This window comes from Panthera onca, chromosome A1 (genome assembly GCF_046562875.1).
Source record: "Panthera onca isolate mPanOnc1 chromosome A1, mPanOnc1 haplotype 2, whole genome shotgun sequence".
Taxonomy (NCBI): Eukaryota; Metazoa; Chordata; class Mammalia; order Carnivora; family Felidae; genus Panthera; species Panthera onca.
In genome coordinates, this window is record NC_138339.1 from 155879050 (window position 1) to 155893838 (window position 14789).

At 36.9% G+C, this 14789-nt stretch overlaps 1 protein-coding gene across 3 annotated transcripts; it reads left to right on the top strand.

Moving 5' to 3' along the window:
• Positions 1–1275: 1275 nt before the first annotated feature.
• On the top strand, positions 1276–7526 carry OR2T6 (olfactory receptor family 2 subfamily T member 6). 3 transcript variants are annotated; one of them, XM_060636575.3, is made up of 3 exons: positions 1276–1602; positions 6043–6281; positions 6381–7526. In XM_060636575.3, exons 2-3 carry the CDS (start codon positions 6171–6173, stop codon positions 7353–7355), a joined length of 1086 nt encoding a protein of 361 aa, XP_060492558.3. In that variant the 5' UTR covers positions 1276–1602; positions 6043–6170; the 3' UTR covers positions 7356–7526. The 3 variants fall into 3 exon arrangements, with proteins under 3 accessions (XP_060492558.3, XP_060492559.3, XP_060492560.3); XM_060636576.3 differs by lacking the exon at positions 6043–6281; XM_060636577.3 differs by lacking the exon at positions 6043–6281 and having other exon boundaries at positions 1276–1493.
• Positions 7527–14789: the final 7263 nt, after the last annotated feature.

The following is a 14789-nucleotide window of genomic DNA, read 5'->3' on the forward strand; positions in this document are numbered from 1 at the left end:
CTAGCACATTTTTTGCTTTTTGTAGTGATGAACTATTTTCCATGTTTTTGCATTTTTTAAATGAATTGTTGTTTTAAAAAAAGAAAGCAATGGCTTTTTTTTTTTTTTTTCAAACAAAGGTGGCTTGTACATGAATTAAGAATTACCAATCTGTGGGGTTGAGGAAGATGGCGGCATAGGAGGACTCTGGGCTCACCGCGCGTCCTGCTGATCACTTAGATTCCACCTACACCTGCCTAAATAACCCAGAAAACCGCCAGAGGATTAGCAGAACGGAGTCTCCGGAACCAAGTGCAGACGAGAGGCCCACGGAAGAGGGTAGGAAGGGCGGCGAGGTGGTGCGCGCTCCACGGATTGGCGGGAGGGAGCCAAGGCGGAGGGGCAGCCTGCCGGCCAAGCAGAGCCTCCGAGTCTGGCTGGCAAAAGCGGAGGGGCCAGACGGAGTGTGTTCTGACAGCAAGCGCGACTTAGCGTCTGGGAGGTCATAAGTTAACAGCTCTGCTCGGAAAGCGGGAAGGATGGAGGACAAAGGGAGGGAGAGCTGCTGAGCCCCCGAATGACAGAGCTCAGTTTGGTGGGGAACAAAGGCGCTCGCCAGCGCCATCTCCCTCGCCCATCCCCCAGCCAAGAATTACCAATCTGGAATAAAGTATTTTCACCAACTTTGTTTTCTAACCATATGTTAAATAAAGTTTCATAATAATCACTTTCTTAAATTGGGTTTTTACATCCATTACACTGACAATAGGCTAAATAAAAACATACTTTCTTATCAAATTGGCCAGTACTTTTATTAAATTGGTGATTGTACAAGTTATTTTGGTGGCATTTAGTTAATGAGTGGTCTTTATGAGAAGGTGATTATTGAAAGAGAAAAATGACAGGATTAGAGCTGACAATTGTTCTTGAAGTGAGAAATTAAATGACCAAATGAAAACTTCTCTTTTCTTCCGTTGGCAATTTTCCCATTATTACTAATCTGTTCTCTAGAGGACTAAAAGACATAAGTGTTTGGTGATGAAACATCCATAAAATAGTTGTTCTCAAGCTACTAATTAAAAAAAAATACTGGAGAGAATTCAACCCAATCACTTTAGCTGTGGAACGTTTGCTTACAATTTAGACATTTGAGTGAAGTCTCAGTCTGGTTCAATACCAACCAGAGCCAGTTTAATTGATAACCCTTGGATTCTTAGAAGGAGATGTCTCCATAAGAAATCTCAGAATGATTATGACGACATTCTGCAGGTTATTTAAACGTTCTCTTGGGTTCTCTGGTGCAATGTGCCCCAAAGTTTTTGTGGCACTGAAGTGTAAAATCCATGGCTCCAGTTAAGGTTTCATCTTTAAATACTTCTAACAATCTTCTTTTTGATGGTTTGTGTCTTTCAACCTGAATCTCCTGCCATCACTTCAAGGAAGGAAGGAGACCTCTATGAGGATAAGAAATAAGGAAACAAAGGAAGTTCCATTTTATCTGCTTATTTTCTAAGGTCTTATCTCTTGTGATGTTGTCTGTAACTAGTTTTGCTTTTGATTCATATACCTTTTTCTAGATATAAGTCATCTGCTGTTATCACCTTCTTCACCTACATTCTAAGGGTAAGAAAACCATTTGTATCTCTTAAATAATGTGCATGGGGGTATGGGCGGGAGAATGGATAAGAAAGGTCAATGGTTTGATAAAATTCAGATATTTTTTGCACCTCCATTTACAACAAACTTGATATAAATTTAAAACATAAAGACTTAAGTAAGATGCCAAAACAATTAAATTGAATAGGTTTGTAAAGTAGAAATTTTGGTGGAGGTTTAAGGAATTAGGGTGATCTACCTTAAGAAGAATGGACTGGAAGTAGATGAAGCACAAGCCAGGAGTCCAAAGGCAAATATTTTTGACTGAACTAATAAAGCCCAAATTGTAGACTAAAAACTAGTTTTCAAACCTTAAAACATAGGCTATTATTTAACTATTTCTGACTACTGTCACATTACTCATTTAGCACACATAAAGGTAGGTTTTTCAGGTGAAAATGGAATACTTAAAATGGGATCATCAGTATAATAATAGATATAGTATATATATATAGATATAGTATAATATAGGTATATAAATATAGTATAATAGGTATACTATATGTGTATATGCTGTATAGCTATAATATAATATAGATATATAGGTAGAGTGTAATAATAATCATAGAAACATTGAGAGAGGGCTGCAAATTTTCTGTTGCTTCAACTACAAATATCCATTCACTTGTTTAAAACAAATATCACTTTCTTGCAGAAGGGCTTAGGATAAAGATAATCAAATGGAAAATCATTCTGGTAGCATTGTGACAAAGCCAATAACTATTTTATGAACTGATTCTATGTATTGCATTTTGTGGCCCATTTTAGACACATCAAGAGGCAGTATCCAAAAGGTGGGAGTGCTTTTCATTAATGGTTGTAGCTGTTGGTTGGAAAGATGCTGTTAAGCTGTGTTGAAAGTGCATGGATAATGTATTTATGTGGTTAGAAGGGAACCAATGGCTGACAACATCATCTCTCTGACTGATATCATTCACTTTCTTTCTTCCCCAGAGACCCAGTTTTGTTCTGACTTAAGAGGTCTTCAAAGTTAGCCTTTTTGGTACAGTGTGATTTCACAGGGAGTAGCAAAAGAAAATATTTATATTTATTGTCCCCTCATGTACACATTTGAAATGGGAAAATATTAAGTATAGGAGTCATTAAATTCTAGGAGTAATCTATTGATATGTAGACCATCTGTTATATGCAAGACTGTTCTAATAACTGCAAATATAAAGACTATTTAGATGATGGCTCTACTCTCAAATATGTCACATTGTAGTTGGGAAGATAGAAGGAGCAAATAGAAACCCTAGGCACACTGCTACAAGTTGTGGAATCAAGTGGAAAAGCTATCATGGGGGTAAGAGGATGGTGTTCTCCCTGGTCAGAAGATTGAGAGCATCAGGGAGAGATTCAAGATATGTTTATGGGACTCTGATTACCATCAGGATCTAGTCCATTTTACTTGGAAAGGGACTAAATATAAAGTTTATAATATTCAGTAAGTAAAATAAACCAGATTCTATGATGCTCTGGTAAAGTGTCTTCCTGATTCCTCAAACGCCATTCAATTCCGCAGAGCCTCAAGGTTGCTGTTTCTTGAGCCTCTGCCCTTGGGCTCATTCTTTCTTATCTCTGTGCTAAAATTGCTAAACTATGTATAGAGTATTATAATTTTTCTATACATATGTATTTCTGTAAATGAGTAGTAGTATGTGTTTTTAATAAAAAATACATCCTGCACATATTTACATGACCAGAAACCCTAAACTACATCACTATTATCAATAGGTACAACGTAAGCTGCAGAGAGTTTAATTTTGTCAGTCTGGTGATGTTGATTATTTAGATTGTTTCCAGTTTATTTTTACTGTCAAAAGCAATGATTGATTAGCATCTTTGCATATACTCACATCTTCATACTATTTTTTCCTCAGAATAAATTTGTAAAAATAGCTAAAGTGTAGATGTTTATAAAAGATGTTTTATATAAAATAAATGTTGCCAAAAACATCTAGAGAAAGTCTTTTAATTTTCTCTAGAACCCGCTTTCTCATACTGAAAATCCTAAATGTATGGGGTACCTGGCTTCCTCAGTTGGTGGAGGGTGCAATTCTTGATTTTGGAGTTGTAAATTTGAGCCCCACGTTTGGTATAGAGATTACTTAAAAATGAAATCTTAAAGAATATTCTAAGTGTTACTGTCATTCTTTAGAAATGTAATATGTTTTTTACTCAAGCTTTTGAGCCACCTGATGTAAAGATTGTGAGTTTAAAAGAAAAGTCTTAACCTTTAACTCTAAATTGTAATTTTTTTTTTTTTAATCTGTAGGGGAGACAAAATTTTACCTCTATTCATGTAATGTTTAGGTGAGATTCTTTAACAAAATGACAAATCAACAAAAGAAAAACAGCTTATTAATGCATGCAGTGTATAACACCTAGGAGAAACCAAAACAAAAAAAGTAACTCAAGGTGATGTCTTAAAACTGAGACTTATATAGCATCTTCAAAAAAGAACAATGAGTTTGTAGAGAAATTATAAGACTCTTAGACTTCCAAGAGCAGCACATTGGAAATGTAAATATAAGGGAGGGAACAAATAGAGTAAGATTTTTTGCAGATTTATTAGGGGCCATCTCTGGGCTGATAAGAGTCTGTCTCTAGGAAAAGGATAATTTATATTCTGCCCTTAGGTAGAAAAGAGAATTATCTGAGTTTGCTTCTGCTTAATTTCCTTCAGCTCAAAATAACTTTTATGTCAGAGAAAGAGTTTGGGGTGATATTTTTGGTTTTCCTTCACTTCCATATATATATTATTAAATTAATCCTTCCATTTGTTTGAATTCTTATGTGCAGCAACCATTTACATGCTATGATTTTCTGTATATTTTGGAGAGTGGTGGTGGTGAGGGATGTTTATTTCTAATCCGTCTTTTCTGTCTAGTTGTTCAGCTTCTGTATTTTGCATAGGTGTTACAGAGGTGAATGTACTGTCAATTTTTAACATTTTTCCCTCTGGACATTTAACATATGCTCATTCTTTCAGATACACTTTAGAATTATTTCACCAAGTTTCTCCAGAAAAAAGTTCCTATTAGAATTTCAATTAAGGGTGCATTTTGTTAATTTTACACTTTTCTCCAAGTTTAGTACCAGCTATTTCATCATTTTTGTTGATATTGTGTATCAATATTTTGTTGATGTTATGAACAAATATGTTAACATATGAGAGTATTTGACACTATAACTGACACCAGAAAGGGTCCATGTGGGAAGTTATGTGAGCTGAGACCTAGGATTATAGAAACCACATAAATAGAGAATAATTGTGTTCCAGGCAGGGGGGACTTTTGAGTCTGGTTATTTTCTTGGAGACAAATGTGAGAAACTGTCAAAGCACTAGAGAACAGAGTCCTGAATATTCAGGCTACCAAAGGTCATGCAAACCACATTCAGGACTTTTATCGTTAGCCCAAAAATAATGCTGAACTTTAAAGCATATTAGGAGGGAGAGGGAGGGGCGCCCATGACTCAGTCACTTAAGCGTCTGACTTTGGATCAGGTCATGATCTCACAGCTCATGAGTTTGAAACCTGTGTCGGGCTCTGAGCTTCAGCCCCTGTTTGTGCTCACTCTCCCTCTTTCTCTCTCTCTCTCTCTCTCTCTCTCTCAAAAATAAACATTTTTTTTTAACAAAAAGAGGGGGAGTGGGTTTATATGAACAGATTTGCAGATATGGTTTTTTAATGCATTGCTGGGTTTAATAACTAATATTAATTTGGGGAAGATTTTAATCCACATTTATAATTGAGAGTAGTTCATAATTATGGGGCATTAGTGCGTGTGTGCGTTTTTCAGGTTCTCTGATATTAAAAAAAATAACGTTTATTCATTTCTGACAGAGAACAGAGCATGAGTGGGGGAGGGGCAGAGAGAGAGAGGGAGACAGAATCTGAAGCAGGCTCTAGGTTCTGAGCTGTCAGCACAGAGCCCAGTGCGGGGCTCCAGCTCACTGATCATGAGATCATGACCTGAGCCAAAATCAGACACTCAACTGACTGAGCCACCCAGGCACCCCAGGTTCTCTGATATTTTAATGAACAATGCCTGTAATTTTATTTAGTGTGTTTTATTATATAATAGAATCACTTTATCTTTTTGTTGGTTTGTTTTTATTTAAATTCCAGTTAGTTAACATACAGTATAATAGTAGTTTCAGGTGTACAATTTACTAATTCAACAAATGAGTGAAGAAAAAAATAAGGTTGAATAATGATCAGATGGACAATGCAGTGATTCAATTTACTATATTGCATAATTTTCAGCCATATCTACAACTTAATGGTTATGTCTAGATGAGGCAGGTCAGTTTCATAGTTGCCATAAACTTCCCAATTCAATAAAACATCTTCCTAAATTATTTGGTTATTTTAATTAACTCAATCAATTGTTTTACAGCTCTATCTGTGTTTTAAATAAACATGAAGCCAACTCTAGGTGAAGATCTGTGGGGTCCACACATTCTTCAATAATAACTGCACTCCCTTAAACTGATCAATTGCCAAATATCCATTCGTCTTCATGCCATGGAGACTCAGCTTCAAAATTGTTCCTCAACAAGAAGAAATATCCAAGAAAGAACCTGCAAATCCACCCCACAACATATACACATGAACAAAATGTTTAATATTATACAAGTAATTTTAATTTACTAATGCTTATACTTACATCTTAAATGATTCATATTATCTACTGGAATTTTCTTTAACCCCCCACTTATTTCCTTACCACTCTAGGTCCAACTTAACACCATGGTTGGAGACAATAAAACCTGTTCCAGTGACTTCACCCTCATAGGGCTCTTCACTCATGGTGCAACCTCAGGCTTCCTTTTCAGCATAATTTGTGCTGTATTCTTCATGGCCATGATAGTTAACGGGGTCATGATCTTCCTGATCCATATAGACCCTTACCTCCATACCCCCATGTACTTCCTGCTCAGCCACCTCTCCTTCATTGACATGATGTACATCTCTACCATTGTGCCCAAGATGCTGGTCAATTATCTTGTGGGCAAGGGGACTATCTCCTTCGCTGCCTGTACAGCCCAGCACTTTCTCTACATGGGCTTTGTGGGGGCTGAATTTTTCCTGCTAGGACTCATGGCTTATGACCGCTATGTGGCCATCTGCAACCCGCTTCGCTATCCTGTTCTTATGAGCCACCGGGTCTGTTGGATGATCTTGGCCAGCTCTTGGTTTGGTGGTGCTTTGGACAGCTTCCTCCTCACTCCGATCACCATGAGTCTCCCATTCTGCAGTTCCCGCAAGATCAATCACTTCTTCTGTGAAGCACCTACCATGCTGAGGCTGGCCTGTGGTGACAAAGCTGCCTATGAAATGGTAATGTATGTTTGCTGTGTCATGATGCTGCTGATCCCCTTCTCTGTGATAATTGCTTCCTATGCCCGAATTCTCATCACAGTGCACCAGATGAAGTCAGCAGAAGGGAAGAAGAAGGCTTTTGCCACCTGCTCATCACACATAATGGTGGTGACCTTGTTTTATGGGGCCGCCCTGTATACATATATGCTTCCCCAATCCTACCACACACCGATCAAAGACAAGGTCTTCTCCGCCTTTTACACCATTCTCACTCCTTTGTTAAATCCTCTCATTTACAGCTTGAGAAACACAGATGTAACTGGGGCCTTTAAAAGGGTCTTGGCAAGATGTCAAGGAGTTCATGGTGTGACACGGGAAGGATTCTGACAGTCTAAATCATCCACATCTGCTCAGGGGTGCATGGGTGCTGTTACTTGGGGTTATACCATAGGTAATATTACTAATGTATTCAGCAACTGCTAATGCCAGTTATGCTGAAAAGTGCATCAGCACTAATTTTGTCAAAAATGTGAAACCTTGTAACATGAATAATGCCAGAGTGCCTAAATACCGCTGGTGTTTATTATTTCTCCATGTCCTCCCATTCTGTTACTGGACGCAATGGGTCCCTTTGCTTGGTGAATGCAAGCCAGTAGCACATACAAGGCATACAGTCAGTCTGGTATGGAAGCTTTTATTTCCTTGCAGTAACTAAGGAGAATACTGGGGATATTTCCTAAAGCATTGTATTTCTTTGGGGATAGTGCAATTAGCTTTTATTTAGTATGCAGATGGGGCAGAGGCCAGAAGCTTGCATATACACTAGGGAACTTATACATATTCTATTACTTAGGCATACTTACCACATTTACATGATAGTGCATATGTCTCAAGTTCAAAAAATTGCCTAGGATCTGCCTCCAGAGCAGATTTTAGTGTTGTAATCCTCTAAAGTTAAAGGTAGAGAAGTTCAGGGGGATTCTGCACATGCTTCAGCTCTGATCTGGCTCAAAATAGTTCTGTGTTAAATCCCATGTCTGCACATATCATGTCCTGTTCTAAAGGTCTTGGTGCTTTGCCTTTTCATGTGGGTCTTCTGAGTTGGGTTCCTGAAAAACATCTTATAGAAAAAACTTTACATACCACCTGGAGCAACCCTCTATGCTGGTTACGATTCCAGTTCTTTTTTTTTTAATTGTTGTTTTACTTTTCTATTGCTTTGATCATTGATAGAAATAAATATGTGTGCTGATGAATAGGGGCACATGTACCCCAATGTTTATAGCAGCACTTTCAACAATAGCCAAATTATGGAAAGAGCCTAAGTGTCCATCAACTGATGAATGGATAAAGAAGATGTGGCTTATATATACGATGGAAAACTACCTGGAAATGAGAAAGAATGAAATCTGGCTATTTGTAGCAATGTGAATGGAACTGGAGGGTATTATGCTAAATGAAATAAGCCAGGCAGAGAAAAACAGACATCATATGTTTTCACTCATATGTGGATCTTGAGAAACTTAACAGAAGACCATGGAGGAGGGGAAGGGGAAAAAAGTTACAGAGAGAGAGGGGGGCAAACCATAAGAGACTCTTAAGGACTGAGAACAAACTGAGGGTAGATGGGGGGTTGGAGAAGAGGGGAAAGTGGGTGGTGGGCGGGGAGGAGGGCACTTGTTGGGATGAGCACTAGGTGTTGTATGGAAACCAAGGTGACAACAAACTATACAACTCCAATTCTTATCTCACACCACTCCTCTGATTGTAATTAATTTATATAAATGCTCCCAAATGTCTGGTTAATATTACATAGTCTGATCACTGTCAGTGTTCTCATAAAAATTAGTGATGTTTATTACATTGTTTAAAAGCATATTGATGGGGTTTATGAAAGGGTTAGAGGTGTATACATTTGAAAGAGACTAAAGTGTCAGAACACTTCAAAGGGAATACTTAAGTACACACAAATCAGTATTTAGAAACCCAGACATCTTTCTTTGATTAGCAACTGAAAACATTCTTCCTTTATGTAAATTTAGAGCTGGAGAAAATGAATCATATATTATTGTAGAAATGCAGACTAATCCTCTGTAGGTCAATTCTATGATGTTATATTTGTTAAATGGTAATTAATTATTACATCAGAAGACATTGAGAGATAAGAGAGAAAAAAGTGCTCAGTTAATTCACAAATTCACTAATCCATTTTAAGTGTCTTCAATTCATTAAAATTATTAGATTTCTGGAATGTCTCTCTAGATGTAAGTTGTGTGGGGATGTTTTTATAAATCTTTCTCTTTCAAAGAAAAAGTGAATAGCCCACTTTTTCTTTGTTGCAACATTTGGTTTTCCATTGGATAACATTTCAAAATGGAAGAAAAGAAGTAGTTTTTCATTTGAAAGCTAGAGCTGGCAAATTCTTTGGAAATGACTTAGTACAATTTCTTTAGGAAGCTGAAATCCAGAGAATGCATGTGTTTAGGTTTAATTGTAGACCCAGTTGAAGAACTTGAACCATATCCCAGACCTCTTGGGCCATTTCTGCATGGTGCTATGCCAGGCTTTGTGTTCTTACCAGTCTGAAAAAATCCTGACTGGGTTCAGTGATGTTTTGCTGCTGACAGGCACTTGTTGTGGTGGGTGAGGTAAATACACCCAAGCCTTCTACTGCACTATAAAAGCTGTTGAGTGGTAGACAAAATATTTAACCAATGAAACAGTACATGTTGGAACACTGTGGATTGGACTACCAGTTAATCAGGAAAACAGACCTGCTTGCATCTAATTCAGCAAGGCTATCAGTTGCAAACCAGAGTTAATCTTTTTGAGTCTTTCTTTCTGGAAGATCTCATATCCTTCGATCTTTTCAGACTGGCTTGGGGAGCATCATGTGTTAGATATTAGGGAGTTTCTTTCCAACTCAAAGATGGTGAAGTACAAGAAACACAATACATAAAACAGAAAAGAAAGAGGGGACTGATCCTGAAAACTGAGCATTAATTTCAGGTCCATTTTTTTCAAGAAACTCTGCCCATCACTTAATATCAATGGAACCAAATTTCCTTTCCTGTGACATTTTAGCTAATATATATTTTTCTTTATAAGATTTTAAAGATCAAATATGAAAAATGTAATTAATGTTAGTATTATTTTAGCTATTTTTAACAAATGTAATTGCTTTTCATCTTCATAATATCCGTGCTTTTTTTTCTTACTTCCCCCATTTTCCTTTTTCTATCCTTAGCTTACATAATCATACTCCCTTGTTAATTATACTAAGGTACAAAGGATTGATAATAGGTAAATTTAATATCCCAACTACAGGAATTGAAAGTAAATGTTATTAGAATGATTAGAAAAAGGATAAATAAGCATACTTTCAAAATATAATAATTAAAACAACAATTATATTGAATCACACTCCTACTAGAATGGCTATAATTTGGGGCACCTGGGTGGCTCAATCGGTTGAGCGGCCGACTTTGGCTCAGGTCACGGATCTTGCAGTCCGTGAGTTCGAGCCCAACGTCGGGCTCTGTGCTGACAGCCTGGAGCTTGTTTCGGATTCTGTGTCTCCCTCTCTCTGACCCTCCCCCGTTCATGCTCTGTCTCTCTCTGTCTCAAAAATAAATAAACGTTAAAAAAAATTTTAGAATGGCTGTAATTCAAACTGCTGGCAATACCAAAATTCTAAAATACAGGAATTCACATTCATTGCTGGTGGGGATGCAAAATCATACATCTACTTGAAGAGACAGTTTGGTAGTTTATTACAAAATGAAACATAGCCGTACCATATGACCTGGAAATTGTGTTTCTCATGATTTGCCCAACTGATTCGGAAACTTATGTTTATACAAAAACCTGCAAGTGGATGTTTATAGAATTTTTTTTCATAATCACCCAAAACTTAGAATTAATCAAGTTATCTTTAGTAGGTGAATGGACAAACTACAGTACATTTAGACAATAGAATATGATACAGCAATAAAAAGAATTGAGCTATCAAACCATGGAAAGACATGAAGGAATCTTCAACGTATAGGACAAAGTGAAAGAAGATAATCTGAAAAAGCTACATACTATATGATTCCAGCTATATGACATCCTAGAAAAAGAAGCTCTATAGAAATAATAAAAAGATTAGGACTGCCAAGGGCTTAGGGAGAGGAAAGGATGAATAGGGAGAACACGCAGGATTTGGGGCAGTTAAGCTATTCTGTATGATGCTGTAGTGGAAGTTACATGACATGCATTTGTCCAAATTCATAGAACAGGATGAGTGAATCCTGATATAAACTATAGATCGTAACTAATAATAATGTATGAAAATTAGCGCATCAATTATAATATATGAACCACACTAATACAGGATATAAATAATAGGAGAAAGAGAAGGAATATATGGTAACTCACTGAACCATCTGCTGAACTTTCTGTGAACCAAAAAAAGTAAGATTTAAACTTTATTAATAAAAACCTTCTTAAAACCCATGTAACCCTCTGATACTGTATTTCACTCAAGAAATCACTAGAAGCTGTCACAAGATATAATGGAGCTGGTAAAAGTGGGGTGGGGATGGGCATTAAATAATAAAAGTTTGTTAATTTTATTAGCCTTACTTTTAGGATTTGGCTGTGTGCATTTTGGGAGTGGGTAGCAATGAGGATAATATTTTTTAGAAAGAATAATTAGTAGAACTTGGACCAAATGTCATTTAGTTTCACTTGTGCATATGGTAGGTAACATTTCCTTAGCATTCCACAATTCAAGTCAGCATTCCTTCCCCCTCCTGAATATGTAAGAGGGTACTGGTAATGCAGAATCTGTGTGTGGAGGAGAAATAAATGGTCAATATTTCCCTGATCTCTGTCTTCTCCACACTAGGAGAAAACAATCTCAAATGAAAGCTGTTACTGCAAGGAAAAGTCTTCATTAGAGTGAGTGGAATGGTTTTCTTCTCAGAGAGTATTTTATCATTCAATACAAGTTTCAAATACTAAAAGTTATGTAGCTCAGACCATAATAGCTGTGCAAATATAGTGCAAATTTTTTAAGTCCTTTAAAGGAGTATGTAGTCATTTCTCCACTTGTGAGCTGTTCAGGCATGGAGCAGAAAAATCAGGTTGAACATCAGTGCTAGAGCCAATGGATAAGGTCAGGAATTTGTGCTTCCTCTGGTGGAAACCTATAAGGAAAATACATAACTTGTATTCATAGAAGAATTAGTAATGCCTAGAACAGTGATTAATTTGACTTTTAGTCCTGCTAATCACTCATGCTGTCACTTATATGACTCTGCCATCTCAGCCTGTTTCTTCGTAAATGAAATGGGTAATATTCCTGCAGATATAATTGCTAATTCTTTCAAAAAAAAAAAACTTGACAATAGTTTGAGTAGTGCACCGGCCCTTTCAGCAACTTCAGGAAGTATATGACCAAAGTTTTAAACTGTGGTTTCTATTCTGATGTTTAGAACATCATGAACACATGATTTGCTTAAAAATAATGCACCTGTATATAGCAGATAGAGTGATTTTTGGCATTAATTGGTGTCCCTAAGAAGAACAAGACCATCCATGGGAAGGAGTACAGGTGAATTGAACACTGTGGTGAGACAAGGAATCCAGTGGTCTTCCAGGACCTGCCAAGGGCCTGACAATCAGCAAGCACTGTGTAGATGATGTCCAAAGGAAATGTGAGGAATCTTTCATACAGGAAGAAAGTTCAAGGGAGTAAGTACAATGACTGATCAATGGGTTTATGACATGTGCTGATTTCAACAATTGACAGTGGCTTCTTGGATTTCTGTGTTGAGAATTTCATCAAGGACAAGGCCAGAGTTAAGGTTTGTAAGAAGAGTGGTATAATCTCATCAACCAGGATGGATACAGGTGTGCTCCTGGGGGTGAGTGCCAGGGTGTAGTTGCCAGGCACAAATACCCTGTATTTGTTATTACTGATTTGTTCAAAATGATTATTCTAAAGATAAGGAAACAGAGTTCCAGCAAGCTATACTGGGTTACACAATCTGCTGTCAAGAGCAGCATTGGCAAAAAATTCAGATGTCTTGCATCGAATGTTTTTATCTATAGAACCATTTTTTTGTTGATGAGAAAAATCAGTAACAATTGAAAAAAAATAAAATTTTGTGTTTTCTGAGGCTCAGGAGAATTCACACCCGTGTGCACGCATACTTGCATTTGCTTGCGTGCGCGCGCACGCACACACACACACACACACACACACACACACATAGTTTGTAAAGAATGGTGGCCAATACAAGAAGTTAAACTTTCACTATTTGCAGATCATATGACACTCTATATAGAAAATCTGAGACTCCACCAAAAAGCTGCAAGAACTGGTAAATGAATTCAGTAAACACAAAGGATACAAATCAACACACAAAAATCTGTTGCGCAAGTATCGTACTGTGCATCGACAGCTTTGTAATATAGCTTGAAATCTAGAATTTTGGTGTTTCCAGTTTTGTTTTTATTTTTCAGTATTGTTTTGGATATTTGGGGTCTTTTCGGGTTCCATACAAATTTTGGGATTGCTTGTTCTAACTCTGTGAAAAATGCTTGTGGTATTTTGATAGAGACTGCATTAAATGTGTAAATTATTTTGGATAGTATAGACATTGTAACAATGTTTGTTCTTCTAATCCATGAGCATGGAATGCTTTTCCATTTCTTTATGTCCTCTTCAGTTTCTTTCATAAATGTTCTATCGTTTTCGGAATACAAACCTTTCACCTTTTTAGTGAGGTTTATTCGTAGGTATTTTACTGTTTTTAGTGCAATTGCAATTGGAATTGATTCCTTGATTCCTATTTCTGCTGCTTCGTTATTGGTGTATGGAAATGCAACAGATTTCTGCACATTGATTTTATATCTATGATTTTGCTGAATTCATGTATTACTTCTACAATTTTTTGGTGGAGTCTTACAGGTTTTTCTCCATAGAGTATCATGACCTCCACAAATAGTGAAATTTTTACTTCTTCCTTGCTGATTTGGATGCCTTTTATTTCTTTTTGTTGTCTGATGCTTAGGCTAGCACTTCCAGTGCTATCTTAAATAGTAATGGTAAGAGTGGACATCCCTGTCTTATTCCTGACCCGGGAAAGTCTTTCAGTTTTTGCTAAGACTGATGTTAGCTGTGGGTTTTTCATATATGGTCTTTATGATGTTAAGATATGTTCTATGTGTCCCTACTTTGTTGAGGTTTTTTTTTTTTTTTTTTAATCAAGAATGAATGCTGTATTTTGTCAAATGCTTTTTCTGCATCTATTGACAAGATCATAAGGTTATTATCTTTTCTTTTATTAATGTGGTGTACTACATTGATTGATTTGTGAATATTGAACCAGCCCTAGAGCCCAGGAGAGATCCCACTTAATCATGGTGGATAATTCTCTTAATGTACTGTTGAATTGTTGAGAATTTTTGCACCCAAGCTCATCAAAAGCATTGGCCTATAGTTATCCTGTGTAGTGGGGCCTTTGTTTGGTTTTGGAATCAATGTAATGTTGGCTTCATAGAAAGAGCTTGGACTTTTTCCTTCTATTTATATATTTTGGAACAGTTTGAGAAGAACAGGTATTAACTCTCCTTTAATGTCTGGTTGAATTCCCCTGGGAAACCATCAGACCCAGGAGTCTTGTTTGTTGGGAGATTGTTGATTACAGATTCAATGTCTGTGATGGTTATGGATCAGTTCAAATTTTCTAATTCTTCCTGTTTCAGTAATAATAGTGAGTTTCTAGGATTTTGTCCATTTACCCAGATTGCCTAGTTTGTTGGCATATA

Bases quoted from the DNA above. Each gene is read 5' to 3' on its own strand.
- OR2T6 (XM_060636575.3), top strand. From the start codon at position 6,171: ATGGAGACTCAGCTTCAAAATTGTTCCTCAACAAGAAGAAATATCCAA. The intron at 6,282-6,380 runs GTAATTTTAATT...TTACCACTCTAG, and splicing joins AAATGTTTAATATTATACAA to GTCCAACTTAACACCATGGT.